At 39.7% G+C, this 27,538-nt stretch overlaps 2 protein-coding genes across 4 annotated transcripts; one reads left to right on the forward strand and one right to left on the reverse strand.

The window, feature by feature from the left end:
- Positions 1 to 78: 78 nt before the first annotated feature.
- DPM1 (dolichyl-phosphate mannosyltransferase subunit 1, catalytic) lies at positions 79 to 22,991 on the reverse strand. 3 transcript variants are annotated; one of them, XR_015714835.1, is made up of 10 exons: positions 22,834 to 22,991; positions 19,945 to 20,044; positions 15,028 to 15,061; positions 13,567 to 13,643; positions 13,457 to 13,482; positions 11,323 to 11,418; positions 8,557 to 8,625; positions 5,134 to 5,248; positions 4,015 to 4,223; positions 79 to 243 (listed from the first exon to the last, which is right to left on the reverse strand). XR_015714835.1 is itself a non-coding variant. In XM_016214416.2 (9 exons), the coding sequence occupies exons 1-9, from the start codon at positions 22,989 to 22,991 to the stop codon at positions 4,119 to 4,121; spliced, it is 780 nt and encodes a 259-aa protein (XP_016069902.2). In that variant the 3' UTR covers positions 3,360 to 4,118. The 3 variants fall into 3 exon arrangements, 1 of the variants encoding a protein (XP_016069902.2); XR_001603299.2 differs by lacking the exon at positions 79 to 243 and adding an exon at positions 1,082 to 2,682; XM_016214416.2 differs by lacking the exon at positions 79 to 243 and having other exon boundaries at positions 3,360 to 4,223.
- A 297-nt stretch (positions 22,992 to 23,288) lies between these two features.
- MOCS3 (molybdenum cofactor synthesis 3) lies at positions 23,289 to 24,813 on the forward strand. Its single transcript, XM_087818630.1, has one exon. It carries the CDS (start codon positions 23,289 to 23,291, stop codon positions 24,663 to 24,665), a length of 1,377 nt encoding a protein of 458 aa, XP_087674756.1. The 3' UTR covers positions 24,666 to 24,813.
- Positions 24,814 to 27,538: the final 2,725 nt, after the last annotated feature.

Here is a 27,538-nt window from a genome sequence, read left to right on the forward strand (position 1 = left end):
AGGCTCCGGCTCGCGCCGCGGCCGCGGCTGCTGCCGGGGGGCGCGGCGGGCGCAGCAGAGCGGCGGGCGGCGGCGGCGGCGCGAGCGGCTCCCTCCAGTCCCCGCGCGGGCGGCGGTGGCGGCAGCGTCGTCGAGCGGTGCAGACAAAGGAGGGGCGGAGGGAGGAGACGGAGGGTGTGGGAGAGGCCGCTTCACCGGCGCGGGCAGGCGGGCGGCGGCGGCCGCGCTCCTCTCGCTCCTCAGCTGCGGGGACCGAGAGAGGGAGCTGTGCCTGAGGAGACGCCAAAATCCCCCTTAGCGCTGCCCGCGGGAGGGGGAGGGGGCACAAGATGGCGGCGGCCGAGGGGGGGGGCGGGAGTTCAGCTCATGGATCTCAGCGGGCGGCGGAGGGGAGACCGGGCCGGCGGAGGCTGCGGCTGCAACGGGCGGGGGAGGGGGCTGATCCCGCGTCTCCCCTCAGCAGACAATACAAGCGCCTCAGAGTGAGTCCCCGAACCTGCCCTGGCCAAAATGGCGGCTGAGAAAGAGCGGAAGTGACGTAGCTCTCATTAGCATAAGAGCACTCATTGTCCAACTAAAGGGGGGGAGTGAGGCAGTACCCTTTCCCCACATGTACCCTTGGGACAGCTCTCTTGCTCCCACTTGTGCTCGTACCTAACCTTTAACGAGGGAGGGTGGCACCAGCACCCCACCACCCCGCCTAAGGGAAATTATATAATCCCCACTGAGGGGGAACTCTCGCGAGAACCAAGAGGATTTGCCATTGACCCACTAGGAGGCGCCGCAGATAATGGCCGCAGTGCGCTTCCAGGGCCCTTGTGCGCGGCTGGCGCCTTCCACTGGCCGAAGCGCCTGCGGCGGAGGCACAAGCAGAGGGCCGCAGCACCCCCCTGCACTCCGTCAGGTGGCTGTGCTGGGGATCCCTGCGCGGGCCCAGCTGGGCCTGAACTACATCTGGCGGGAGGGGGCGTGTGGGCAGCCCAGCGCTCCACGTGCCGAGAGGCCTGCGCTCTCACTGGCTGGGCAGCAGCGGGAAGGGCAGGGACACCTGGCCGGTGGTGCCTGACGCCTCCAGCCTTAAATGAGGTGTGAGAGCCTCGTGCTTCACACCGACTTGAGATGAGACACAACCCCATGGATGCCGCCTGACCCCTTCCTGGTGGGGCGGGCTATTCAGTGGACAGGGGCTGTGTTTTACACAAGCCAAGGCAGGCTGTTACCCCTGGACTTGATATTCTTCCAAAGCAGTGATGGGCTCCCCTCTTTGGCCTGAAGAAAACAAATGGGATCCCTAGTGCTTTGAGGCCACCGGACTGGTGAAGCCTAAGGATGCTGCCAATGGATCTCAAGATCCTTAAAAACTACACTTCGACTGTAGTTCTAAGGACAGTCACTTAGTGCTCCCACACTCTGATAGCTGTTAAGACAGCACATGGACAGTATGCCTTGGTAAATTTAGGTCAATCCCAACCAGCACATTATCTCAACATTTTTGAACCCACCTTTAACAGTAGAATGCATCTGAGAGTGTATCATTGGCTAAACACACTGAAAAGTAGTAAATGCCAATTGTGAAGTATTAAGCCTGTTTTCTAAAGATGTGCTCTGTAAATACACTTATCTTTTGCTGTTACTCTAAATTTCAAGGTAACAGTTTCAAACCATACTTAGCACCCCAAAAGAATCTTACCTTAATTGAAAATAGTATAAATTATGGTTACATGTAACTCAATGTAACCTTCAGTTAGATTTAAAAAATGTTTCATTCAACACAGTATTCCATTAATTTCTGAAACTGTGATAAAATACATCCTTAAAACCCAAATCAGTATTTCAAAAGAAAACAATAGCTGGAAAAAGTTTTGTAAAAGAAGAGGGGGGGGAGGCACAAAGCCTTTGGTTGAGACAAAAATGACTCAATTACATGTTGCAGAAGACAGGCAAAGCTAATATGAAATAAGCAAAATTTTTATCTTAAGTTTAGCTTTCCTTAGATATACTTAGATTTCATACAGTGGTAATACAAAGGGAGAACATCTGGATTTCATTTTTGGCCTCATTTACAAAGTAAAAAGGGATGCTAGATTCACATGTAAATGATTTTAGTGTTTAAGTCACCACATTTAGTACAAAAATGCATCTAAATACTCTAGATTCTTCTCTAAATAACTTCCAAATGGTGAAAGTCTTCACTGCTCAAATACTTATTTTATTGTAAACTCCAATAAGTGATAGTATTGTAATGATTGTAGGAATAAGAACTGAAAAGATTTAAAAAGCAAAAGGTATCTACGCTAATGGAGGTCTGAGAAGGCAATACTCTTAGTGGGTTCTCTGAGGCAAGTTATTTCATCTCTGCTCCACATACTTAACAATGAAAACTGAACTTTGGGTTTAGATGAAAAAGAACAGATTTCTAAATACTTTTTAAAAAGGATATTATATTTCTATTATGTTAGCTTAAAAGTAATTTTACATCAAACAGTGATGAATTTCCCAGTAATTAATGAGAGAAGTCACTTTCTGAGTAAGGTGGGTCCCTGCTGGGCCACTGCACAGCTCTGTGTAAAAGGGAAATACAGTAATAGTAGAGGCCCTTATTGCAATGCGTTCTATGGATTCAACTATGGGAACAGGCAACGTTCAAAATGACACCACTCTGGTATTCATTTCTGGTAGGATCTGTTAGAAATAGAAATGAAAAAAAATCAGACTTTAAATTTCTTGACTTTAGCAGCTAAATTAAGCCAGGGAAATGCAGTTATTAGGAATACTGTTCACTAACTGTTTATTAAATAACTTAGAGATGCCTCTTCCTTTTACTTGCAAAGGAAAGTCAACTTGATCTTAAGCTTATATGGGCATAGTAGGTCTTACCCAAAATATTAAAAGATACTTCATGATCCAAAGGCTGTGTTACAGTTAAAGATTCATCTTTTTTGAAATACCTACTTTACAGAAGGTAAATGGATTTGCTCTGGCTTTACTGAACAACTTAACCTGCATTTTAACTGCCAGAACACTTTTCTGAACAGAGAGAAAAGGTATAGGAATTTGTTCTTTATGGTAAAGATGTATGTTTTGTTGAGGGTCCTGAATTAATATGAAAAGGAGTATTTTTTGAAAAATCATTATATAGTTTGTAAGATGTTTAAAAATGACTAGAGCAGCTAAATTTATGCTTTAATATCATCAATGTTTTTCTTTACTGATAGAAGTTATTGCTCAGAAGAGAAAATGCAGCTATGTTATCAACTGTTGTCAAGTTGTTTCCAATTGAAATATACATTTTAAACAGACTTGCTTTGACAGATGTATTGCTTCATCAATTCAACAGCTGCAAAGAACCAAACTAAAACTGTGCTCTAAATGTATTTATCTGATTTGATATACATTTTTAAAGAAAGGACAAAGGTGTGTATTTCTTTTTCAATTCACACAGAAACAGTCATATATATATTTCATGAATATAATTAGCATTCCTCTTCTGACATCTATTAGGTACAAAGAGCTATGAATCCAGTTTTTTTTTAATTATTTTTTTAATCCTCACCTGAGGAAATTTTTTCCACTGATTTTTAGAAAGAGTGGGAGGGAAGAGGAGGGGGGCAGAGAAACATCAATGTTAGAGACCTTGATTGGTTGCCTCCCACACTCGCCTGGACCCGGTTGGGGATCAAACCTGCAACCCAGGTACGTGCCCTTAACCAGGAATCACACCCAAGACCCTTTGGTCCGCAGGCTGACCTTCTAACCACTGAGCCAAACCGACCAGGACTGAATCCAGTTTTTATAGAGAATATTGAAAATCTTCCCCCCGTAAGAAATTCTGCACTCACATACTCTAATGAAAGTAGCAATATTTTATGCAAAAACCCCATAAGCATTTATTTATAGGTCTTACTTAATACAGCAAAATGTTAAAATTGAGAACACTGCTCATTTTTCTAATTTAATTTGACATATAAAATGGAATTTCTTCAGAAAAAAAGATTTGCATGAAATTTACCTTACCTATGATTTATGCTCTAAGAGTACATTTTATAAAAATCAGCAACCAGACTTCCTTTATATTTAAGTTGAAATGAACATGATAAATATAAATGAGTAACTTTCTTTTATGTAGTAGCAAAAAGAGTCAATAATCCTTTCAAGAAAGAGACTATTTCATTTCCTCCCAACTTGGATTCACCGTAAACACGATCCACAAATGTTATTGGAACCTAGTTAAAAAAATATACGTTAAGTCAGTCTTCAAAAATAGTAGGAACGTAGCAGGCATACAGAAATTACTAACACAACAGAAACAGGATTAGTTCTATGATAGCAATTCCTTTAAATTGAAGCAACTCCTTCAATTCTTACAGAAACTGTGTGTACCTCCAAGTCTTTAAAATTAAACAGGCACTTCATTATCTAAAAATAGGTGATATAAACCAAATCAACAACTGTTTGAAAAACACTGATCCTGCATATTAAGTTGATTTACTCAAGTTTCAGACTGCACTGCAAGGAAAAATTATACTCCAAAAGTAAAATGGCTTTTCACTTAATTTTTTCATTATTCTGTCAATTTAGCTGTCAGTATGTTTTAGTATTGTTAAGTCTTATAATTTCCACAAGAGAAGTGGCATTCTAGTTAGCTACTTCTTGCTCTGAGTCTTAAACAAGGAGAGTCTTCCCTAAGAGTTCACAAGCTAGCTGTAGATAGTACAGACCTCCCCCCGCCCCAATTCCTGTGCTTTTCATTTACTCATAGGAAATGGGCAGTGGGACTCTTCATTCATTTTAAAGTTGGGTGGCTGTTGACTATGGCAAGAGGAAAAGCAGCAAATAGACTCCTCCCAGAATGCTGCGTGGTCAGAAAGGGCAAGGATGAAGAAGATACCAGTAACTTTTAACTATTTAAAAGGGAATGCTGCCTTCTGTTAATGTTTTAATTTTGGTAGGTCAAATGTGTTGATGTGAAAGGAATGTGAATTTTCACCTGTTAGTGCATGGGCATTCTCAACAGCTTGAAGCCTTTCACATTTATTTGGTAGTTATGAAAATTAAACTTTTTACAATAAAAAGTCTAAACCTTATAATTTCTTTATGAGGAATACAACATACTATTTACCAGCAATTGCATACCTCGCCAATAGTATAATTCAACTGTCTTGCCCGAACAATCATTTCCATCTGGAAGACGTAGCCTTTAGAAACACATTTTTCTATTAATTTCTGTAGAACTTCTTTTCGATATAACCTGTAAATCAAAATATATATAAACACTTGGACAAATACACATGCCTACATGCATCCTGACCTTTTAAAAAGTTCACTGGTATTTTTAAGACCTAAAACTTTCACTAGCCATTTGTATATCGAAAAGTTCTCACGGTTGATATACATTTGTCCTGAACCAGAAGGGTCATGAAATATTTTGTAAATAATTTAGAAAATGAATTCTTAGTAACTTTTAGAGAATTATTTTCCTACCATACTATCAGAAATTATAAAACTATAGTAAAGTGAATCATTCGAAGCAGAACAACCTATTGTTTTTAACTTTTTATATCTTCCTAAAATTAATTTTTAAAGTTGAAAGAGTAAACAGTTCCAAATATTGGAACATTAAGAGTTGATAGATGATGAAGCAACAATATAAACTAGATGACAAGAAAGAACCTAGTAATTAATAGGTGTTTCCTCATAAATGTTTATGATGAGCTTCTACTTCTGGAGATCTAAAAAAATTCCCTGGGATACACTATCCCCTCCAGGATGAGCTTGGTTAAGCTAGGTTAAGACAGCAACTGGGCATCACAGGATTAAGGCAATCCTGGTGGGACACAGCTATCACCAACTGATGTCACAGTTAGGTACTTATAATGGGTGAATGAATGTGCAGCCTAACTGTAGATGGGCTGTAGGCCAGACGCAGAGTTCATCAGATTTACGAAGTAAGGCAGGAGCTGGGAAGTCCTGTGAGTGAACCCACTCGCTTTTGAGGAGCTCCCTGTTTTCAGTCTCTTGATAAACAAACAATTCCTCTCTCTGGAGCATGTTAGAAGAGGCAGTTAGGCATAACTCTGTTCTCCTAGTTAAAGGCCACCTGGATTCACAATGCCCAGGGCTTTACCTGGAACCCACATTCACTTTTCCTCAGGCCCTCTAAGGAATCAACCCTACGTTTTGGCTTTTCAAGCTTTTAAGTGGATATTAGATGACAACACAGTCCTCAGAGGAACCTGAGGACTAGTGTGTATACTCTTTTACCCACATAGGTTCCATAAGAATTCAAAAAGGGGTAAGTCTGGAATAAATCTAAAGTGAGGAGAATCAGATGGTAGTAATATTTATTCAATAAGTATTTACTAAGCAACCTACTATGTTTAAGGCACCTTTTTATATTTTGGGGTTTTAGCAGTAGAAACTAAAGATATATAGCAAATAAAGTTAAGCAGGGGAAGGAGGATAGGGATTATATGGGAAGGACCGATTATGATGGGATGTTTCAGCATTACCTTTTAAACTGGGTTTTGGCTATGAATTCTGTCCCTTTAAGAGTCATTTTACTCCTCATAAGAGTTATTTTGTAAGACATCTATTGCTCTTTATTGCCATCCCTTCTTCCCCATCACAGTATCTTTAAAACTATGGCCAATGCTGTGATACTGCATACACGAAGCCATGGGCCAATAAATAGGATAATCAGGACCCAAGTAGTCTTTGCCATTAAATGGCTTCAGTCTTTTTGGGTTTCCTTTTATTTGGTAAAAGGCACACATGCCTAAGCCTAAATACTAGGAACTTTATCTAACGAGTTGAACTTTAACAAAGCATGCATTTAATAAATCACTACTCTTATGAAGAGACAATGAGCTTTAACAATTTAAAAGTAGTGAAATCAACAGGTTCACTTTTGTGTCTATGGTTGCTCTGATTTACACAGAATACACCCAATCACTGCTCTCTCTAAAAGACATCCAGAGCATACCTCCCCCCCCAATATGGCTCTGGTGGCAATTAAGTGCCGCCACCCAATACTCTCTCTGCGGAGTTTTCCTCCATAGCAGGGTCCCCATGTGACACTGCACCCATTTTATGTAGTTGTAAGTCTCATGTCATTACAATGTATAAACTCCATGAGGACAGGGACTTTGACTCTTGTCCAATGCTTGGCACACAATAAATGTTTGCTCAACCTAAAATGAGTCACTGTTTAGCTTTTTTGAAAGCACCTGCAGAGCTTTCAACAGGGGAATTAGGCCAAAAAACAAAACCCCTACCTATCTCCTCCACAATTCATGGAGCCACCCTGAGTCTTCAATCAAAGTCATCATGCCTATGGCCTGTGATGTCCACACTGGACATTCTGTCTGCACAGAGATTTTGCAAGTGCCACTATTCTTTGCATTGTTGCTACATGGCAACCCGTGATCTTAATCAGATAATGCATTATTCTTTTGCCTTGAAGTGTGGAACAAAAGGGATATTTACTGTCTTTTACACACCAAATCCTGCTTTCTAATTAATTTACATTTTAATTCTAGAGAGGTTTCAATTTCATTATTTGATCTTTAATTTGTGATGGCTCCTCTCTTCATTTTTTGAGGGGAGGTAGGGGGTAAGGAGGGGACAGCCCTTGGCTTGTAAGTACTTCTTATTTTACCAAATAAGGACATTAAAATTTTTTCTCTTCACTTTTGACCTTATTAGTATCTCTAAACTGCTATTCAAGACTTGTAGTTATACTACAAGTACTAGTAACCTTCAACAGTCAGCTCCTAATTTGTATGTGTGAATTCTAACCAAGGCTCAAAAATCAACATTATTTAATGGAAAAAGTAAATATTAACTAATATAAATTATTAACTAATGCATGGGGTTTGGGCCTTAAAGCAAACGAACAGGCATTTTATACTTTCAGAGATAAAAAAAAATCTGGCAGGCTTTAATCATTTGGCATGGTCATATAAAACAGTTCATCTACTGTAGCAAGTCTAAAATTAAATACATACCCCCCCCCCCCCAAGCAAAAGCAAAATAAAAAACCCCAGGGACCTAGCAGGAGGCTTTGCACCAATTAAATAAGAATTTTTTATAAAAAACATATGGAGAACAAGGTAACTGAAAGGCTCTACATAAATATTAAAGGTTTTAAACTTTTCTGTGGACAATGCTATAAATATTCATATAAACTGCTGAAAATTCCTGGAAAAGGTGCTATTCTCTGGAGCACATTAACAGTGACAGCAATGTTCAGAATGAGCAGTGAGTAGTCACCTTGGCTCCCAAGGGTCCGGCTTGGGGATGAACAGTAATACTAATGTTAACAAGCACCCTAACCAGAGCTCTGACTTCCATGCTCTTTAAAAAGCACAATATTTTTCAAGATGCTTAGACTTCATTAGCAGCTTCTAAGGAATTTCAGCCTGCCTTTTTAGTGTCCCAGGACAAAAACAGAGTAGAAATGAAAAGTATTTCTTTAAAATAAGCCATTATAAAGCAAGAAATTTAGGCAAGCAGTTATAAACAGTAGAAATATAAGATTACTGGTTTTCACCCTACCTGAAACTTCCTGTTAAATCAGATGCTCCTGGTCTCAGCAAAATCTGAGTTATAAAATTGGCCCCACGGCTGTTAAACAAACAGATTTTCTTTATAAAATAGTTTCTAAACAAGAGAAACACATCCAAGAGCAGAGCACTAAAAATGCTACACTAATTTCATAAATAAATGCAACACTATTTCACAAAAATATTGATTCTATAGAACAAATTTTTAGTGAAAGGAGATCTGATGTTTCTCATTTTTCAGAAAATAGGGACATTTAGAGAGAACCTATAAAGCAATCATTCTTTCAGACTTTATGTATGAATGATAACAGATTTTTAACTTGTATATTTGCCAACAGCCATTATTTAGAATTCCAAACATCTGTCAGCTAGCAAGAGATCAGGGACCTGGAGTTTCCTTTTCAGATTCTAATGATTCTAATAAGCACAAAGGGATAGTGGTTTCAACTATGTAATAGGTCAGTCAGCATAAAAATGGTTTTGTTTATTTTTGAAGGTGAGGAAGTAGAAGAGGGTTTTGGTTTTTGGCAATCTCTGGAAATTGACCAAGGTTCATTCTGAGACTGTCTTAGTCCTGCTTGGGCTGCTGTAACAAAATACCAGACTAGGTGGCTTAACAATAGATATTTACTTCTCGCATTACTGGAGGCTGGGAAGTCCAAGAAAGTGAAACCTCTTCCTGGCTTACAGATGGCTGCCTTCTTGCAGCAGCTCACACGTGGAAGGGGGTGGGGGAAGAGGAGACCCAGGCTCTCATTTCTTCTTCAAAGGGCACTAATCCTACCCGAATGCCCCACACTCAGGATCCCATTCACACCTAATTAACCCCCCCCCCCCAGGTCCCACCTCCAAATACCAACACTTTCAGGGTAAGGTACTCTAACATGAATTTTGGCAGGCATACTGAATCCATAACAATGACTTTAGGGCATGTGCTTCAAACACAACTAAGTATCAATTAATTACAAGCTATTACTAACAGCTATTATTAACATTTCAAAAAGATGTGAAGTGTTCTTGGAAAAAATGACTTTTGTACTGAAGCTATTTTATTGTACTCAGATTAAAAAAATGTTTTCTAGGGCAGCCTGGAGAGAAATTTCCAAAGCCAAGGTAATCACCAAGGCCCTCTCAAGGAAAGATTACTTTTACATAAATAACACAGGGATATAGCTGGGATAATGGCTAACAAAAGCATTTTCCCCTTCAATTTGCTTCTAAAAGCTACAAAAAAGATAAATAAATAAAAAAATTCCAGGACATAGTTTACACCCCCAAAATAAGTGTAATCAAAGAAATGTGAATGCATATGTATACATGTGCATGTGTGTATTTGTACATCTATTTAAGGTAATACATTTTTAAACCAGGGTCTCTTAAAATGCAGCAAGAGTCAGATAGACTTGGGTTCAAATTCGGTTCTGGACCATATAAATGAGACCTTGCAAAAGTGATAACAGTTTAACAGGAGTATAACAGGAGTTTATACTTTACATCAGCTCAGACATTAACTAATGACAGATACAACTAAATGATTCAACTAAAAGTTGTAAACTGTCTCTGACTAGGACTCCCTAATTTAAAATAACAGCTGTAATGACCAAATGCAGAGGCCTGAGAGATCACTGTTGGTCTCAACCTTGTCTGCAGTATAGAATCCCCTGGGAAGCCTGTGAAAAATACTCCTATTTGGCCCCACCTCTGGAGATGGTCGCATGTGTGTGCACGAGAAAGCATGAGTAGCGAGCAGTTGTGTATAATTTTCTCCCTACATGACTCCAATGTTCAGTAGGATTGAAAACAGTTTTATCCAACCCCTTCATTTCTCTGAAGATTGAGGCACTTACATGTTTTACATGACTTGCCCAAGGTTCACAGTTAAGAGGCAAAACTGAGATTAACAGAATCCTCAACAAGAATGAAGTGTGTGATAAAAAATACTAATGGTAAAAATTCTTTGCAAGCCCTTGAATATGGGCTTGCTTTGACCAGGAATTAATATGCTGTTACCCCAGAACCTAGGACTCAAGAAGCCTTGTGGCTGCAGCCTTGTACTGTTGTACACTGTCCCGCCTCTCCAGCTGAAGGAAGCTGCATGAGTGAGCCCAGGCGAAGCCAGCAGAGGACCCACCAGCCAAGCCACAGAACCAGAAGAAATAATAAATAGTTGTTTTAAGTCACTAAGCTTTGGGATGGTCCGTCATTCAGCAACAGAAAACTGAAACAGCAGGTTTCATTCTCATTTTATGATGAGGAAAGTAAAGCTTAGAAAAGATAAAACATGCAAGGTGATACAGGCAGTTAAATGACACAATCAGGATTTTAACCCAGGTCTGACTCCAGAGCCTCACTACTTTATGTGCTTAGAAAAAGTTGAAATCATTAAGTGTCTTATTTACTTAAAATGATGAAATATATGGAAAAAAACTACCTTTACAGTCCTAAAATATAGATGAACAGTTCACTTAAAATCAAAGCTGAGGGGGTTCAATAGAATAAATTTGTGCTGAATCACACCATTTTTACCAAAGGTTCAAAAGTTTATGCTGATTTTTCCTTAGTGAAAAAGATCCAAAATAAAATACTCTAATCATAGGAAAAATTGCAGATAAGAAGTGATCTGGAAATATTTATTGGAAGTTATACTTCTGAGCCCACAAATCCCAAGGCAGCATGGTAATTTAATCTAAATACCTGTTATAAACATATTTACAGTAGTTGCACTGAAAAACAGAGAAATAATAGTACATGTATATACCTGATTACTTTTCTTTTCAAATCCCAGCCATAAACACCTCCATTTCCTTTGTAGCGAGTTCCAGAGACAATGTCAAAATTACCTTCCTTTTGCTTCCTGTAGAATAAATTAGCTGTCAATTAGAGAAAGCTATCGAGCTTTCAATAGTTATTTTCAAGAGCTACACATACAGAACTTGCATCTAGAACAAGCAATGCCGGGGAAACAGATGGATTTCATACTACTGAAAGACCTTTCAAAGTTAAGGTTTTCAAACCTGATTCTTTTCTTCCTTATTGATACTTTAAAACAGTACATTTGATGACTGCACCAATGTGAAACCATCCTAAAATATAATAAAAAAATTAAATTTCCACAATCCCCCTGCATTCAGTTCTTGGCCCCCCGAGGTAAACAATGCCAGAACAGCCTGGTAACCTTCTAGACCTTTCTCTTTGTTTACAGAAAGGTAACTTAAAGAACACACACCTCTATGGTTTTAGGTTGCTTTTACAAAATTGGAATCCAAAAGAAGTACATTTTGCAACTTTCTTTTTGTCAGTTAACAATACAACATGGAATCATGGATAGCCCTACAAGAGAATCTCCCTATTCTTTTTAATAGCTGCAAAAAAATATTTCATAGACTACTGAACCCACATACTCATATGGTTGTTTCTATGGCGGGTCCCCCCACTTCTAAGAGCACAACCACAATGAATAGTGCTGCAACATTCTTATAAGTCTGCCGCTCAGACTACCCAAAGTAGAACAAAGTGGAATTGATAAAATGATTCTAACATATCTCACTGGAAACTACTTTCTGAAAAGGTTGTAGCAACTCACTTTCTCCTGTAATATTTGAGTGTGCTCATCTTCTACATCTTATTGGCACTGGATGTATTCCTGGATTAAGTTTTTAATTTTGATAAACTAATGGGTAATAACAAGTTTTTAATCTGCATCTCTCTGACTACATCTCAGGGTGACTATCTTCTTTTAGGTTTATTAGCCATTTGGATTTCTTCTACATATGGCCTGTTTGTACTTTCCCCATTTTCTACTCCACTGGTTCTATTTCCCTATCAGGTCAAAGGGGCTTTGTGTATTGGAGATGATATAAGCAGAGACTATCTCTGAAGTGACTTTATGCAGAGGTCAAAGGACGAGAAATTGTTGGCTACTAAGGAGCAGGTAAAGGGAACATAGCGCTCTGTGTGAACAGAGAAATGGAAGGAGTATGCCTGTAGTAAGAGAGCAAAAGGGAGAAGCGCAAGGTAAATTTAGAAAGGGAGGCAGGGACCAAATCACACAGAAGTTTGAGGGGCAAAAAAAGCAGAGTGGATTTCCCCACCTGTTAATGGGAACTCCCTGAACTATTCTAAATAGGGTAGTGACATAATCTGACTTTATTGGGAGATGTTTTGTGGCCTCTTGGTTTTCCAAGAATATAATTATATCACCTACAAATAAATATAATTTTGTATCCTTTACCAATACTTATATAAATTATTGCCTTACAACATTACTTAAAATCTCCATGTTTAATGGTAGCTGGTATGCCTACCTTGATGAATTTATTAGAAATGATTCCACATTTCACCATTTAGTAAAAGGTTTGTATCAGGACTGGGTTACCTTTACCATGTTTAGGTGGCTTTCTTCTATTTCTACTTTAAAGTTTTTTTTGGAAATGGCTAGTAAATTTGATCAAATATCTTTTGGCATCTACAGACTTAATCATACTGCTTTCTTTGTTAATGTGATAAATAATGTTGATGAATTCCTGAAGACGTACCAATCTGGCATTCCTGAATAAAACCCTATTTGTTCATGGGGTTTTACCCTTATGATGCAGGGCTTAATTCCATTCAACAGGAAGTTTCCTTATATCTTTTTCTGTAGTCTGGAATAATCTAGGTAACAAAGGAATTATCTATTCTCAGTCCCTCAGGGCTCCTAAAATACATCATTTAGTCATGTACCTACATACTCATGAGTCTCAAGTCCATATGTTGGTTTTATTTTTGATAGCTAACAAAAAACCATGCTCGTTTTTTAATTAATGAAGAATGAAAAATAAAAATAAGTCCAAAATCAATATAAGGCAAATGACTTGATTCATATATTTTTTTCAAATATTAGAATTACCTACCTAATGAACTCAGGAATAAATTTTGGCTGAAATTTAGAAAAAATAAACAGTAAGTCAGTAAAACAGGCTAATACAATCATAAATCACTAGTAAAGAAATATGCCACTTACATGGTGTGAGAGATCAGCATCCATAATAATTATGTAGTTTCCTGTGGCATGTTTCATTCCATGTATATATGCAGTTCCTGAAAATGAAAATATTTCCATTACAGAAACTCACCAGAAATGCTTACAACATCTGAACAGATATTGTTAAGCACTGAAAAGCATACATTAGTCCTCTAAAGGTGATCCTGAACTATAGTTAAATATTACTTATTCTCAATCAAAAACATCTCTCAATTTCATTCGTTGTCTCCAACTTCATCTTAGTCCCAGGCACCATCTTCTGATGATCCCTCCCTTCCAAGTTTCCCTGTTTCTGCTCGTCCCATCTTTCTTGGCCCATTTCTACAAAAGCCACCCTTGTCAGTGTGTTCTACACAGGTATTTGAGGCCAAAGGCACAGCTAGCAAATGCTTCGCACCTTCAGGCCTAGAAGTTGCTCAGGGACTTGGCAGGTAAGGTAGCAGGATTTGGGGATTCCTGCATTCTCTGGCCCCAAACCACCAGTGTCTTACTAGCAAGGCTGATCTCTTCTAACTTCTTGTTAAAAAGTGACTATCACAGCTTTTTGGATATACCACTGACCAGTCAGTAATTCTTGGTTGCTTTCACAGCAGTGTCCAGATTATTTCAATCCCAAACAACCTGCTGGATTTAGATATTCAGAACAATTTAATGAAGCAAGTTAACTAATAGTCTTCAGGATAACAGATATTCAGTTTTTCAGAACTATACTTCCTTTACTCCCCCAAATTTTCAGTAAAATTATACCAATTCTTTACATAAACTATGACTAACAATAGAAAGAGCTTTATCCCAGAATGACTGAGCTCATCTGAGATTTTAGCTAAGGCAGTGTGCCGGTCCAAGATGTTTTCCCTCAAATCCCTTCTCTGGCCTTTCCCTATATTGCAGGGAACTTATTTTCCAGTTCACTTGTCAACTGGCTTCCAAAACAGCTTTGGGAGGCACAAGAGAGAGAAGGGGAAAGTCAAGTAGCCTCCCTCTCTTAGTCTGCCTCTTAGCAATGAATGCATATCCTCAATGGCTCCAGCTCCTGCTGGGTATCATCGACTCCATCATTCTAGCCCCTTCTGGGCAGCCTGGGTTGGATCCTGGACTCTAAACCAACATCGCCTATTGTTGCTCCATCTTGGGGTGGTAGGAACCTCCAGCTATTACTAATCTCTGAGTAGCCTCACTGTTCCATTTGGCTTCTCAGCAATTCCTTCAGCTGTGTAACCAGATTCTCTGTATTAAATTCCCTATACTAAAAGACTTACAGTGGTTTCTGTTTTCCCAAGTGAGCCCTAACACAGGTAACTCATGCTATTTAAATGTCATTATGATCATTAAAAATCATCACAGGGGGTTACTGTATTTTGGCCCTGTTCCAAACTAGGAAAATACACTGAACAGTCTCACCAAGGAAAAAGCAGGTGCGGGATGAGAGGTTCTGCTTACCCAATCCCAGCTTTCTCTCCCGTGGTCTCAGAAGCTATAAGAATAAGAAACAACACTTTGATGCAAATAACAAAAAATCTATTAGAAATTCTTTTTTATTCATACAAGTGGTACTCATTTTAACAAACATAGCTGCGCTTCTTAGACCTGAGAGCAGAGCACACTTAAAATTTTTTCTTTTGCCCCAACCTCACAATAAAAGCCAAATTTTACATGTTTTTTCGTCCCGGTGCTACTCAGAAAACTACGTAAACAGAATATTTTTATATTTGTCACTTGTTTTATAATTTTAAGCAACATCTATTGATTCCTTTCAAGGAAACCTGCAGGTCTAATTCACTTATTCTATACCTTTTTGGAATACTTGGTAGCCAGATTTGTTTTTTCAATTCCCTTTTAAATGATGCTATCATTCTTCCTCCAACAACTTACCTTGACTTTACCCTTGGATGACCTCATCTCATTCTCTACTGGCCCAAAGACAAGAAGGTTATAAATTCTCTTTTCTTATAGTCTGTCAATTACTCAGTCTTTCTACCTTTTTTGCTTCACCTGTAAACCCTGACTTAGTTGCTTTTCATCTTATCTGAAAACTTTTGAAAAAGTAGAATGCCAAGTTTTGGACTCTGTTCTAAGCTTCTGAGATACGGGCTTAAGAAGACTCACTGCCTGAGTGTACTTCATCCCATGCTGCATTTGCCAGTGTATCAGCAGGTTGCCTCAGATGGAAAATCTCTAAACAAAGTATTTTCAGTTACCATTACCCAGGATAGATTAATTCTTTTACTACATGCACACTGCTCTAGATCTCAGGGACGAACAAAGATAGATAAAATACATTCCTGACAGATGAGCTCCTATCTAGAGAATAAGACAATCATCTATAATAATTACAATTCACTGAACAAAATCAAACAAAGTATGTTAGGGTTTGATTTTGTGAGTTACTGACAAAACACCGAGCCCATCTGATCTCTGCCCTGAAAAAGTCAATCTTTTAAAGTTTACCTTATATTTTCTATAACCCCACGTTTCAGCTGGAAAAATCTTCGTTTCAGATAAAGAATAATTTTGGCCTTGGCCAGTTTGGGTCAGTGTTTAAAGCGTCGGCCCTTGGAACAAAGGGTCTTGGGTTCAATTCCCAGTCAAGGGCCTGTACCTTGGTTGCAGTTTTGATCCCCGGTCCCAACAGGGGTGTGTGCAGGAGGCAACCAATTGATGTCTCTCCTCCTCCTACCTTTTGCAATCCTTGAGGATTTTTTAAAAAGGGTAATTTTGTTATTTATAAGTTTCAGAATGTTCGAAAGTTTATACAAACTAAAAACCATGTGGCATATGATAGAATACTACGTGGCAGTAAAAGAATGAGGTCATTTGGTGACAAAAGATTTCCAAGATATAATTAAGAAGTAACAATGATACAGAAAGGTTGCATTTATATATAAAAACAAAAAAACACCAGCACTATACCTAGTTCTAAGGTGTGGACACATACACATATATGCACAAAAAGGTTACACACACCAGACTGTTGACTGGGTTTTACCCTGGGGAAGAGACTGGGATGCAATCAGGAAATGTTCCTCAAAGGCAACTTCAGTTTTAGCAGTAACATTTACATTTTACACCAAGAATTTACTTGTTTATTTCTTACATAATGAAAAGTTCCAATTGTTTCATTCAGTGTGCTTAACTTTCAGACCCTTAATTCTACTCCCCCTTCTGGTCTTCTCACTCTGGGGCAAACCTAATTAGCTGTGTGATCTGGGTAGTAAAGGGTACAACAGAGCTCACCCCACCTCATTCGGCTGTCAAAAAAGCAGTGATTTCACAGGTTGTTAGGCACAGACTCTCTGAAATATGCTTACAACACAACTGCTTATGAACTACTTCACATGACACTATAATTTGCTTGACAAAAAATTTATTTTGTAAAAATTTTTATCACAGAAAATTCTGATGACATGTCAAACTGTATCATTTTGTACGAGGATCAACAGTATTTGAGTGAACCTGTTTTACCACACTCTCAAAAACAATGGGTTGAAAAGGAAAAATAAAAACAAATCTTCAGTTAAGAAAGGCTAATGGTATTCTCCTCCTACTTTGCAATTCTTACTTATCACAGAGGCTCAATCCCCCCCCCCCCCCCCCATTTTTGGCCATGTGTAGTTCTTGTTTCATGAATTATCTGTTTTTGTACACTTGACTGGGGTACTGATGTTTTTGTTAGAGATGATTTGGGGATGAACAGACTATTTTATTATAACAAATCAATCAAATCTCACTCCTATAGATAAGTTTGATGATTTAAAAGTAATGAAAATATCTAACTGTACAGATGTAGACATGAACAAAAACCACCTCCATCTTCTTGTTCCTTCTTGCTACAGTCTTTGACCAACCTCATCGCCCTTAAGAAGCATATCAAAGCCTTCTAGCCAATGATGATCTGTGTTCCTTAAAACGTAACCATAAATACTTTTGTTAGTAATGGCCGGAAGACAACCGAGGTAAGTATCAATCTGGAGACAGTATCAACCACCAGAGTATGGCCCCTGATGCTACTGCATTCTCTGTCCCTTTGTCTTTTCAATCATTAGTACCTGAGTTTTATTAGCAGAGAATAATTTGCACAAAACTGCTGTCCAAGATTTTATCTGATTTCATGTTGGGGATGAAATAAATCTCGTATATCCTAAATGACAGAAGCATTCAACATAGAAAGGTTGAAGCCCTCCACAATCTCAGATCTCCCTGCCCTGTAACTGCTGTTAACAGTTCAGAACATGTGTCTCTAATTTTTCTATAGTTGCACCTCTGCCATTTACGGGTTAGCTGTGCAATCTTGGGAAGTGAATTAACCTAACCCTCTTGCCTATTTCCTCAACTGCAGAGTTTTTAAAAAAAATCTTTTTTTGGCTTTTTCCTGAAACATTCATTACAACCAGTTTGAAAGGCTAGCTGACAGAGCATCTGGGCTGAACCATTTTATCTGAGAAAAATAACCATTTTTATCCATCTTTCCCATCAACTAAACATACACACATCACTTAAAAGCAAGTAAGTGCCATCCCTGATAAGGCCTGACAATGAAAAAACTTTCTACTTTAAATGATTTAAAGGTCATAAAATAATGAATAGGGAATTTCCCTGGTACTACAGGGAAATCATGATAGTAAATGCTAACTTTTTTTCTTATTCATTTGAATTTTATTGGGTCGATGGGGAAAATGGAACACTTTGAAGAACAATGTTGTTTTAGAATATGTGAAGGTCAATTTAGTAGGCAATTCCTAAAATCAATCAATCAATCACCCCTCAAGGCTTAGCTTCTATGATATAAATATTCAAAATACTGTCAGGCTGATGTTCCCAGATTAAATGGCAGCATACAACTCAGGAGTATTCTACATATAATAAGTGCGTATCAGTGGCCATGGTCCAGAACTTTTAAAAGATAAGCTGAGGAACTCTTGGCCAAACCTATGAACCTAGCATCACTGGAAGTCACTACTAGAAACTAAAAATCTGTCAACTTTTTATCTCCTTCTGTACCTCTATACAACAGGAGATATTCAGAGAGGATTGGAAGAGTGACACATTTGTGAGTTGCTCCTCACTGAGATAGGAAGAATCTATAGTATAAATTTACCATGTATATAAAAGTAACACACTTCCCTTAATCTCTCCCCACCAACCAGCTAAACAGAAATTATTTCATTTAATCACTATTTTTTATGCTGCTAACTGCCATTTCTTGAAATGCAAGCATCAATAAAGGTTCTCCAAGAGACTTCTTCATGTCTTCTTTATTGAGAGGAGGGGACAATTTTGCCCATATGGAGACATCTGACAATATCTTGAGACACTTTTGGTTGCCAGACTGGGGAGGGGTGTAGCTACTGGCATCTAGTGGCTAGAGACCAGCCAGATGTTTAGCATCATCCCACAACATACAGGGCAGCCTCTCACAGCAAAGAATTATTGGGTCCCAAATGTCAAGAGCGCCAAGACTGAGAAACTCTGGTCTGTATAAATTACAATACCCAATGCCTAGAATGTGTTTTCTAATTAAATCTGGATTTAATTGTATGCTTTGGCGCAACAATTCTCCAAAGTCAAGCTCACTAGTATGCTCAAACATTTTAAAATCCAAACCAGTGACCAAAAATAAAAATTGTGAAGCCATTAGAAAATGAACTCTACATCTGCCTAAGTTACTGCCACAGAACAGGCCAAGATACAGTGGGAAAATCTAAAGTTTAAGACTCAGAAAGTCAACATACTCCCACAAGACTGTTCTCCAGATAAAAATAAAAATCCCAAGTACTCTGAAAAGCCATTCCTTTTTCACATGAAAACAGTCACCTTTCTCAGCTACAAGCTTTCAGCCGCAGGCAGTATTTTCTATTGAAAGTATGAGAACACCTAGAGAAAGGAAGCAAGAAGGATCAAGTCAGTCACACTAACTGCAACCTAGTTCTATAATATTCCTTGTCAATTCAATATCATGCTTTAATTTTGTCCTTCAAGAAAATTTATCTACAGAACCAGTCAGAGAAACAGAGTTTATCCAAACACTCATTATTTTGCTGTAAATTTAAGCACTGTTCATCTCTCATCTTTCCCCCTACAAAAACACAACTGGTAAGATAGAAAAATATTCACATGGCCTGGTGGGGCGGGGCTCAGCAGTTGAGCAGCGACCTAGGATCCAGATGTTGGTTTGATTCCCAGTCAGGGCACATGCCCGGGTTGCAGGCTTGATCCCCAGTTGGGGGCATGCAGGAGGCAGCTGATTGATGACTTTCTCATCTTTGATGTTTCTATCTCTCCCCCTCTCCCTTCCTCTCTCTGAAATCAATAAAGATATATATATTTAAAAAAGAAAAAAAAAAAATTCACACAACTTACAATTCTGTCTGACCCATAGATCTTCTCCAACTGCTCAGCAATGTCCCTTGTTCCATCTGGGCTTCCATCATCTATGATTATAATTTCATAGTTGATTCCACTAAAATAAAAAATAAAAATTTGCATTGTTTGAATACAGTATTCCCAAATTAAAAAAATAATTTTAAAATTACTAACTCTTAACCAGGAGTGGAAATTTATTGCCATACTAATCACTAAGGAACACTTTAATTATCAAATGAAATGTCAAATATTCAGTACTTCACCTCCAAACTCACCATGTTGTTTAAAAACAGTATTATAAAGTCCTAAGATGTTAAAAACTTCTCACAAGAGATGTTAAAAACATACTCTTGTTAAAAAAAAAAAATCAGTGATATGTATCACTGATTACACACACACACATACACACACAGTATATATATGATAAGATATCATATGAAATTCTAATTACTTTGGAAATAGAATTGTGGAACCTTAATAGCGAATCTTTATTAAGTATTTCAAAAGTATATTTAAAAGACAACTCAAATTGACCGAGTATGTCTGAGTTATTCTTTTTAATTTAATCCGAAATGATTTAAAGAACATAATCAAGAATACATCTGACTTAATTTCACCCTTAGAAAAGATTTCAGTATCCTTCTAAATTAACATCTCTCTGCTGTTCTCCATTGTCTTTAAGGGACAGTTTCTAGTCTAAAAACAAGCCAACATAATACATGGATATACATGAATCATGTCTGCCACTACCCCCTTTAAATAAGTCTTTTCTTAACTTTATTGGGAAACTTAAGGGGAAAGAACAGGAGGCAATGCCAAATTCTCACACACACTTCTGGTTCTTCTTATTCTACTTCAGGAAACACGCAAGGAAGTCAACCAGAACACACGTTCCATGTTAAAGGCCCAGCAAACTTGCCAGAAAGCAAAACTCAGTCTATTAATTCTCAACTAGAGGATACTGTGACTTCAGCTTCCCACAGTGCCTTAAGTTTGAGCATGTGCTTTACAAAAACATGTAAGATGTAGATTCTAGTGGATGTGCTGAAAGATATATACTTCATAAGCAAATTGAGTCATTCATAAGCAAAATCACTTCTCCCACCTATGTCAAGGCACCTGGTGTACACCCTCGGAGGATCAGGTAGCTTAAAGGAATCAAGCTGAGCAGATATTAGGTAATGGGACTGAATATGACAAAAAAATAGTTGTTTCCTTCATTGGACTTTTTGATTTAAAAAATCCACTCAGAGACTATTTAAAGATAAACTGCACTACATAAAATACTTAAAAATAAAGCAAAAATATTGTATAATCAGAAGGCAAACAAGAACAAGACTGACCACATGAAAACTTCCCTAAATTGAAAGGAGCCTGTAGAAATAAAAAGGTAATTTAAAAAGAGAAAAAATAAGTGAATAAAAAACCTGAAGAGCTATATATATGTGAAGATAGACATTTCAAAGAAATACAATCAGAACAGCAATGTTTATGATTGTTTAACCACTATGCTGTACATCTGAAATTCACACAAAATACTAAACTTAAAAATAAAATTAAGGTTTAGTATTAGATTAAAAAGTATATGTACACCATTCTTGTAAATACTGCATGTATTTCCACAAATGTTCATAATGCTTATAATTAAACTAGATACATTGGTCAATTAAAAAATTCTGCATCTCAAAGTATTAAGTTAAAAAAATTAAATTCAAAACTTAACAGTAAAATGGTGCAGCTGGAAAAAAACCCACACCTAGCAATGTTCTTCACCAAATAACATTTCCAACGATGTAAGTTTAATAATGCTCAGGTTGGCAGGCTGCGGGGGAACAGGCATTCTCTAAAGAAAGCTGGAGAGTCCTAAACTGGTACAATCTTTTTTGAGAGTAATTTGGCAATAACTATCCATTTTACACACATCTCTGTCGATCTGGCAATATTACCCCCAAGACTTTATCCCCATGTACCAGCAAAAGTATGAGTGATTCTTGCAACACTCATCTAATAAAGGAGCACTTATGTGTCAAGCACTTTTCAAAATGCTGGGAAATGTGGCGCAAAGTCCTCGTTCTCATTTGTAAAGCAAATGTAAAAAAAAAAAAACAAACAAACTTTGAAAATAATCTATGTTCGTTGACATGACCCAGTTAGATAAAAATATAACAGAGCCATATGGAATATAACTTAATTTTCAAAGTAATTTTCTAAGTTTGTATGTGCTGATATGGAAAGATCTTCAAAGATTTCTGCAACATGGTCCCATCAGTGCAATCACAAATGACGTTACTTTGTACGGACACCAGGATTTTCCAAAGTTTAAAAAAAAAAATTGTATAAACATTTTCAAGCCCCAGGTTCTAACAACCACAAACATTCACCAGTGATTAGCGATGTTGCCCTTCTGCTCTCCAGAAAGGTGGTCCAGCCCCGCAGCAGCTCCCTAACCCAGACACCAGAACTCACGCTTACATAAGCACTCGGCACCGGGGCGAGAGGGAGCGTGATCGCTTAGGCTCCCGGTGCCCGCCGCTGATGCTGATCACCTAGAGGAGCAGTGAGCTCAGGCTTACAACCTCGCCCCAAGTAAGAGTGGCCAGCCCTTCCGAGAAAAAGGGATTCGTGGTGATGGTGGTGGGGGGTAATGTGCAGCAAAGACAAAGAAGCGTCTCACAAAAGCCAAGGACAGGAGGGAGCACCCGAGACACGGAGAGGACCCCAGAGGTATCAGCCTCTGCGTCCCTCGCAGGGTGGCTGCCTCCCGGAGACTTCCGCCACCAGCCGGAGAGGGGCCAAGCAGGGCCGCCTCGCGCAGCCAACGGCCGGCAACCAGGCCGGGGAAGCCAGCTCATCTCATTCCTCGGGGAGGGCGGCCGGGTACGCTACCTCTCGGAGAAGCTTTTCACCAGCAGCCACACGATGAGCGGTAGGTTCTCGCGCTCGTTGTAGGTGGGCAGTAGCACCGAATACTTGTCCTGTCGCGGGCGCCCCTCCGGCTCCCGGTGAGACCTCGGAGGGGTAAGACCAGCTACCTCGGAGGCCATGGCGGAACTGCGCAAGACATCGGAAGCGGAATGACGTACACGCGGGCGGGCGGGAACCGAGTGGGACCGTACCAAGTGCCGAAAGAGGGGGGTGGCCTATGTGGTTGAGTGCCAGTTCTCCTAAAGATTCAGAGCTGATGAATCTTTCAAGTTGAATCTGAAGGTTGCTTCAGGAAACACATATCTATTTATACCCTTTCCAAAGCTCCATAAAGTTTTTTAGTTTATTCCAGGCACTAGGAACCTGTAAACCGGAAACGGAAATGCCTTTCAAGATAACTTCCGGAAGGGGCCGCCATGGCTGCCAGGGAGGAGGTTCTTGCCTTGCAGGCTGAAGTTGCCCGGCGTGAGAAGGAATTGAGTTCCCTGAAGCAAAGACTGGCGGAGGCTCTTTCGGCGGAGGAAGAGCCAGAGCGGCAGGTTCCGGTGTCGCCCCTGCCGCCGAAGGCCGCCCTGTCCCGAGATGAGATTCTGCGCTACAGCCGGCAGCTCGTGCTGCCTGAACTCGGCGTGCACGGACAGCTGCGCCTGGCGACCGCGTCCGTGCTAATCGTGGGCTGCGGCGGGCTCGGCTGCCCACTGGCGCAGTACCTGGCAGCGGCCGGCGTAGGCCGCCTTGGCCTTGTGGACTACGACGTAGTAGAAATGAGCAACCTGGCCCGCCAAGTGCTGCATGGCGAGGCACTGGCCGGCCAGGCCAAGGTCTTTTCGGCTGCCGCCTCGCTGCGCCGCCTGAATTCGGCTGTGGAGTGCGTGCCTTACGCTCAGGCTCTTACGCCAGCCACCGCTCTAGACCTAGTCCGCCGTTATGACGTGGTAGCTGACTGCTCCGATAACGTGCCCACTCGATACCTTGTTAACGACGCATGTGTGCTAGCCGGCCGGCCTCTCGTCTCCGCCAGCGCCCTGCGCTTTGAGGGCCAAATCACAGTCTACCACTATGAGGGCGGGCCTTGCTATCGCTGCGTATTCCCCCAACCACCTCCAGCTGAGACGGTGACCAACTGCGCGGATGGCGGGGTGCTCGGTGTTGTAACTGGGGTCGTGGGCTGCCTGCAGGCGCTGGAAGTGTTGAAGATCGCTGCAGGTCTGGGCCCCTCCTACAGTGGCAGCCTGTTGCTCTTTGACGCTCTCAGAGGACATTTCCGCTGTATTCAGCTGCGGAGCCGCAGGCTGGACTGTGCAGCTTGTGGGGAGCGGCCCACTGTGACTGACCTGCAGGACTATGAAGCCTTCTGTGGCTCCTCAGCCACCGATAAGTGCCGCTCTCTGCAGTTGCTGAGCCCAGAGGAGCGAGTTTCTGTCACCGACTATAAGCAACTTATGGATTCTGGGTCACCCCACCTGTTGCTGGACGTCAGACCTCAGGTGGAAGTGGACATCTGTCGTTTGCCTCATGCCCTACACATCCCTTTGAAACAGTTGGAACGGAGGGATGCGAAAAGCCTGAAACTCTTAGGAGAAGCAATCCAGAAAGGGAAGCAAGGCGCACAGGAAGGAGCAGCTCTCCCCATTTATGTGATTTGCAAACTGGGCAATGACTCCCAGAAAGCCGTGAAGATCCTGCAGTCCTTGACGGGAATCCAAGGGTTAGACTCGCTAACAGTTCAGGATGTTGTAGGGGGCCTTATGGCCTGGGCTGCCAAAATCGATGGAACATTTCCACAGTACTGAGGTGGCTGATAGGCATAGTCTGACCTGAGAAAGATGTGGATCGCCATATTATCTTAACGATATATTTATTTGCATTTTTCTCGGTAAAGTACAAAGAGACTGGGATTCTGCATCTGTGAATACATGAACTTTTTATAAGGGTTTTTTTTTTTTTTTTTACTGGTAACTTATTGAATGATATAATTGTTAATGGAGTATAATACTGTATCTGAGAACTGCCTTGTGTTTTCAGTACTTGGAAGGTGTCTGGAACATGCGAGATATATTGGAAGGGACAGGATTTTGTGTTAATCTACAGATGATTTTCCTGTCCTGTTTTTTTTCCACCTCCCCCATTCAGAAAGCTTGCTAAATAGTCTTTTTTTTAATGCCTGGAATTAAGTTGTTGTAAACTTGGTTTTACCAAATTGATCTCAGATTATATACTTAAAATCAGTTTACTGTTTGGGTTTTATTTCTACTTCAAATGACAGAATATATCCTACAGAAGTAAATGTTAAGATGTAAATTGTTTTAATTATTTGGAAAGTGGTCATTTTATAAATATTTTGAATTCATATCAAAGTGAAGTATAGGTTAGCAAGATAAAGGAAGCTACCTTTGTAGTATGTCAGTTTCTCTTATAAATTGCTGATTTCTTTTTCTTAAATTTAGCTTCAGGGTCCACCTTAAGTTGTATACCTAACATTTTCTAAACTCTATACTATGGTTTGACTTGCTTTGGAATCTTCAATTCCAAGTTCCAACCTTCTGCCCTCCTCCTGCCCTTTCCTATCTAATGTTATTATTTTTTAAAATTTTTTTTTAAGAGAGAAGAAGAGAGAGAGAAAAACATCCATTTGTTATTGCACTTTATGCATTTAGTGGTTGAATCTTGTATGTGCTCTGACCAGGGATTGAACCCCAAACCTTGGTGTATCGGGACAATGCTCCAAGCAACTGAGTTACTCACCAGGGTTAATCTGTTATTTTTATTTTTGGCTTCACTGTATGATCAGGACCCAAACACGATATTGAATTAAACTGGAATAGTGAGCATTATCTCCTCAATCTCAGGTGAAAAACTTTGATGATTTGATGAGTATTGCTTATTATTGTCTTACTGTAGATAAATACCTTTTATCAGATTAAAGAAACTTCTTCTGTTTATTGTTTGCCAAGAATTTTGATTGAATTTATCAAATGCTTTTTCTGCATTTATTAAGATCATGTGCTTCTTAACTTTTTCTCTTCTGTTCATGTAATGAATTACATTGATTTTTTTTATTGTAGGAAAAAAACCATAAAAAATCCACTCTCCCAACAGTTTCCAGGTATAAAGTATAATATTGTCAATCACCTGCACATGCTTGCAACAGATCCCAGAATCCCCCCTCCTGCATGACTAAAGCTGACACTCACCAAAGAACTCCCTTCTCTCCCCTTTAATGTTTTATCCCAGCATTCTATTGTAGTGCAAAATGTTGGTGTTTTTTAAACATTTCCATGAAATGGCAGACACTCTGCCCAATTTCTAACATCTACAACAAAATTAAAAGGGAAAATTTGGTATGTGAGTGTATATCAGTGGCACATTGACAAGGAAATGCCTTGTCAAAGGGGGCCTCTACTCTCCAACTGATCTTTGCATGCAGGCCTGTCTGTAATCAGAAATCACAGATATAAATATGCAATCTTTGTATCTCTGGCTACAAATGTTTTAAAAAAGTTAAAAAGCACTGTGGGCCAGACAAAACCTCTGCATGTCAGATTTACTTACCAGTTTGGAACCTCTGATATGGACTCTTGTTTTATTATAAAAGGATGGTACTTAACAGATTCAAAATGGGGATAGTCAGTTTTTAACTGAAATATTGTAGCTCATTTTTTGAATAGATGTGCTTAAATATAATAGGCCATTCTGTGTTATGAAGATGGAGCAGTTTTCTTATAACTGCCTCTTTCAAGGAGTTGTGCAAGTAAATGACTGAGCTGTGGAGAGAACACAGATGGCTGGCCGGTGTCTTAACTTCTTATTCCCAGGACAGAAGCTGATTCTGATACATATCAGGAAACAAGTGGACAGACGTAGGAACTGTTTCGTATTGTAAAGAGTAATGTCTTAAAGTTAGGCAGTTTTGGTAGTTTCTGCAAACCTGACTTTCAGTGGGGACAGACCCAAGGTTATACTTCTAGGAACCATGCCCAAAACCATGCACAGAACTGGCCTGAGAACGCCGTCTGTGCTTTGCTGCCCCATGTACTAGAGGAAATTCCCAGCAGAGCCTCACTGATCTCACTTGACCTGGCCCCACTGCTCTCCCAAAGAGCCCAACACTATCCACAGCCTAGGGGGCAGGAAGCAAAGTGACTTTATACTGTATTGTTGTTTTCTGAGTCTTAATGAGTGTCTGGTAGGTAGAGCCTAGTCACACACCTACATACTAAGCTGCAAAAGCGCTGGGAATTTGAGTTACTGTTGTCTATAATAGGGAGGCAGAACTCCTAATCTGGGATTTTCTCAAATTAGTGAAAGAGTTTTTCAAAAGATGGGCTGTTAGGAATATGAAAGTATCCACTTATAAGACCCAAGTCTTTTTAGTCTTTGAACTGTTTTCTTTGGGGATTGTGGCTAGGTTTTTACAGTTAGATAGGATTTGAACTTGATAATTTTTTTCCTTTTCATTTAACAAACATCAAGTGCCTTAAGTGTACCAGTCATCATTCTAAGTTCTGAGATAAAGACGAACATGAGATTTCCTGTTGTTGTGGAGTTTACATTTAAATGGGGGGGACAAATCAAGTAAATTAGTGATAGGTGCCATAAAAGAAATCAAACTGTGATGTACTGGGTGGGGAAGGAGGAGCTGTTTGGGATAGGTTAATTAGGAGAA

Source organism: Miniopterus natalensis, chromosome 7 (assembly GCF_054644295.1).
Source record: "Miniopterus natalensis isolate mMinNat1 chromosome 7, mMinNat1.hap1, whole genome shotgun sequence".
NCBI lineage: Eukaryota > Metazoa > Chordata > Mammalia > Chiroptera > Miniopteridae > Miniopterus > Miniopterus natalensis.

Coding starts and splice junctions, on each gene's coding strand:
- DPM1 (XM_016214416.2), bottom strand. CDS start 22,991: ATGGCCTCCGAGGTAGCTGGTCTTACCCCTCCGAGGTCTCACCGGGAG. Junction 13,644..15,027: donor GGAGAGAAAGCTGGGATTGG/GTAAGCAGAACC, acceptor TTTCATTTTCAG/GAACTGCATATATACATGGA. Junction 5,249..8,556: donor GATTTAACAGGAAGTTTCAG/GTAGGGTGAAAA, acceptor TTTGATTTACAG/GTTATATCGAAAAGAAGTTC.
- MOCS3 (XM_087818630.1), top strand. CDS start 23,289: ATGGCTGCCAGGGAGGAGGTTCTTGCCTTGCAGGCTGAAGTTGCCCGG.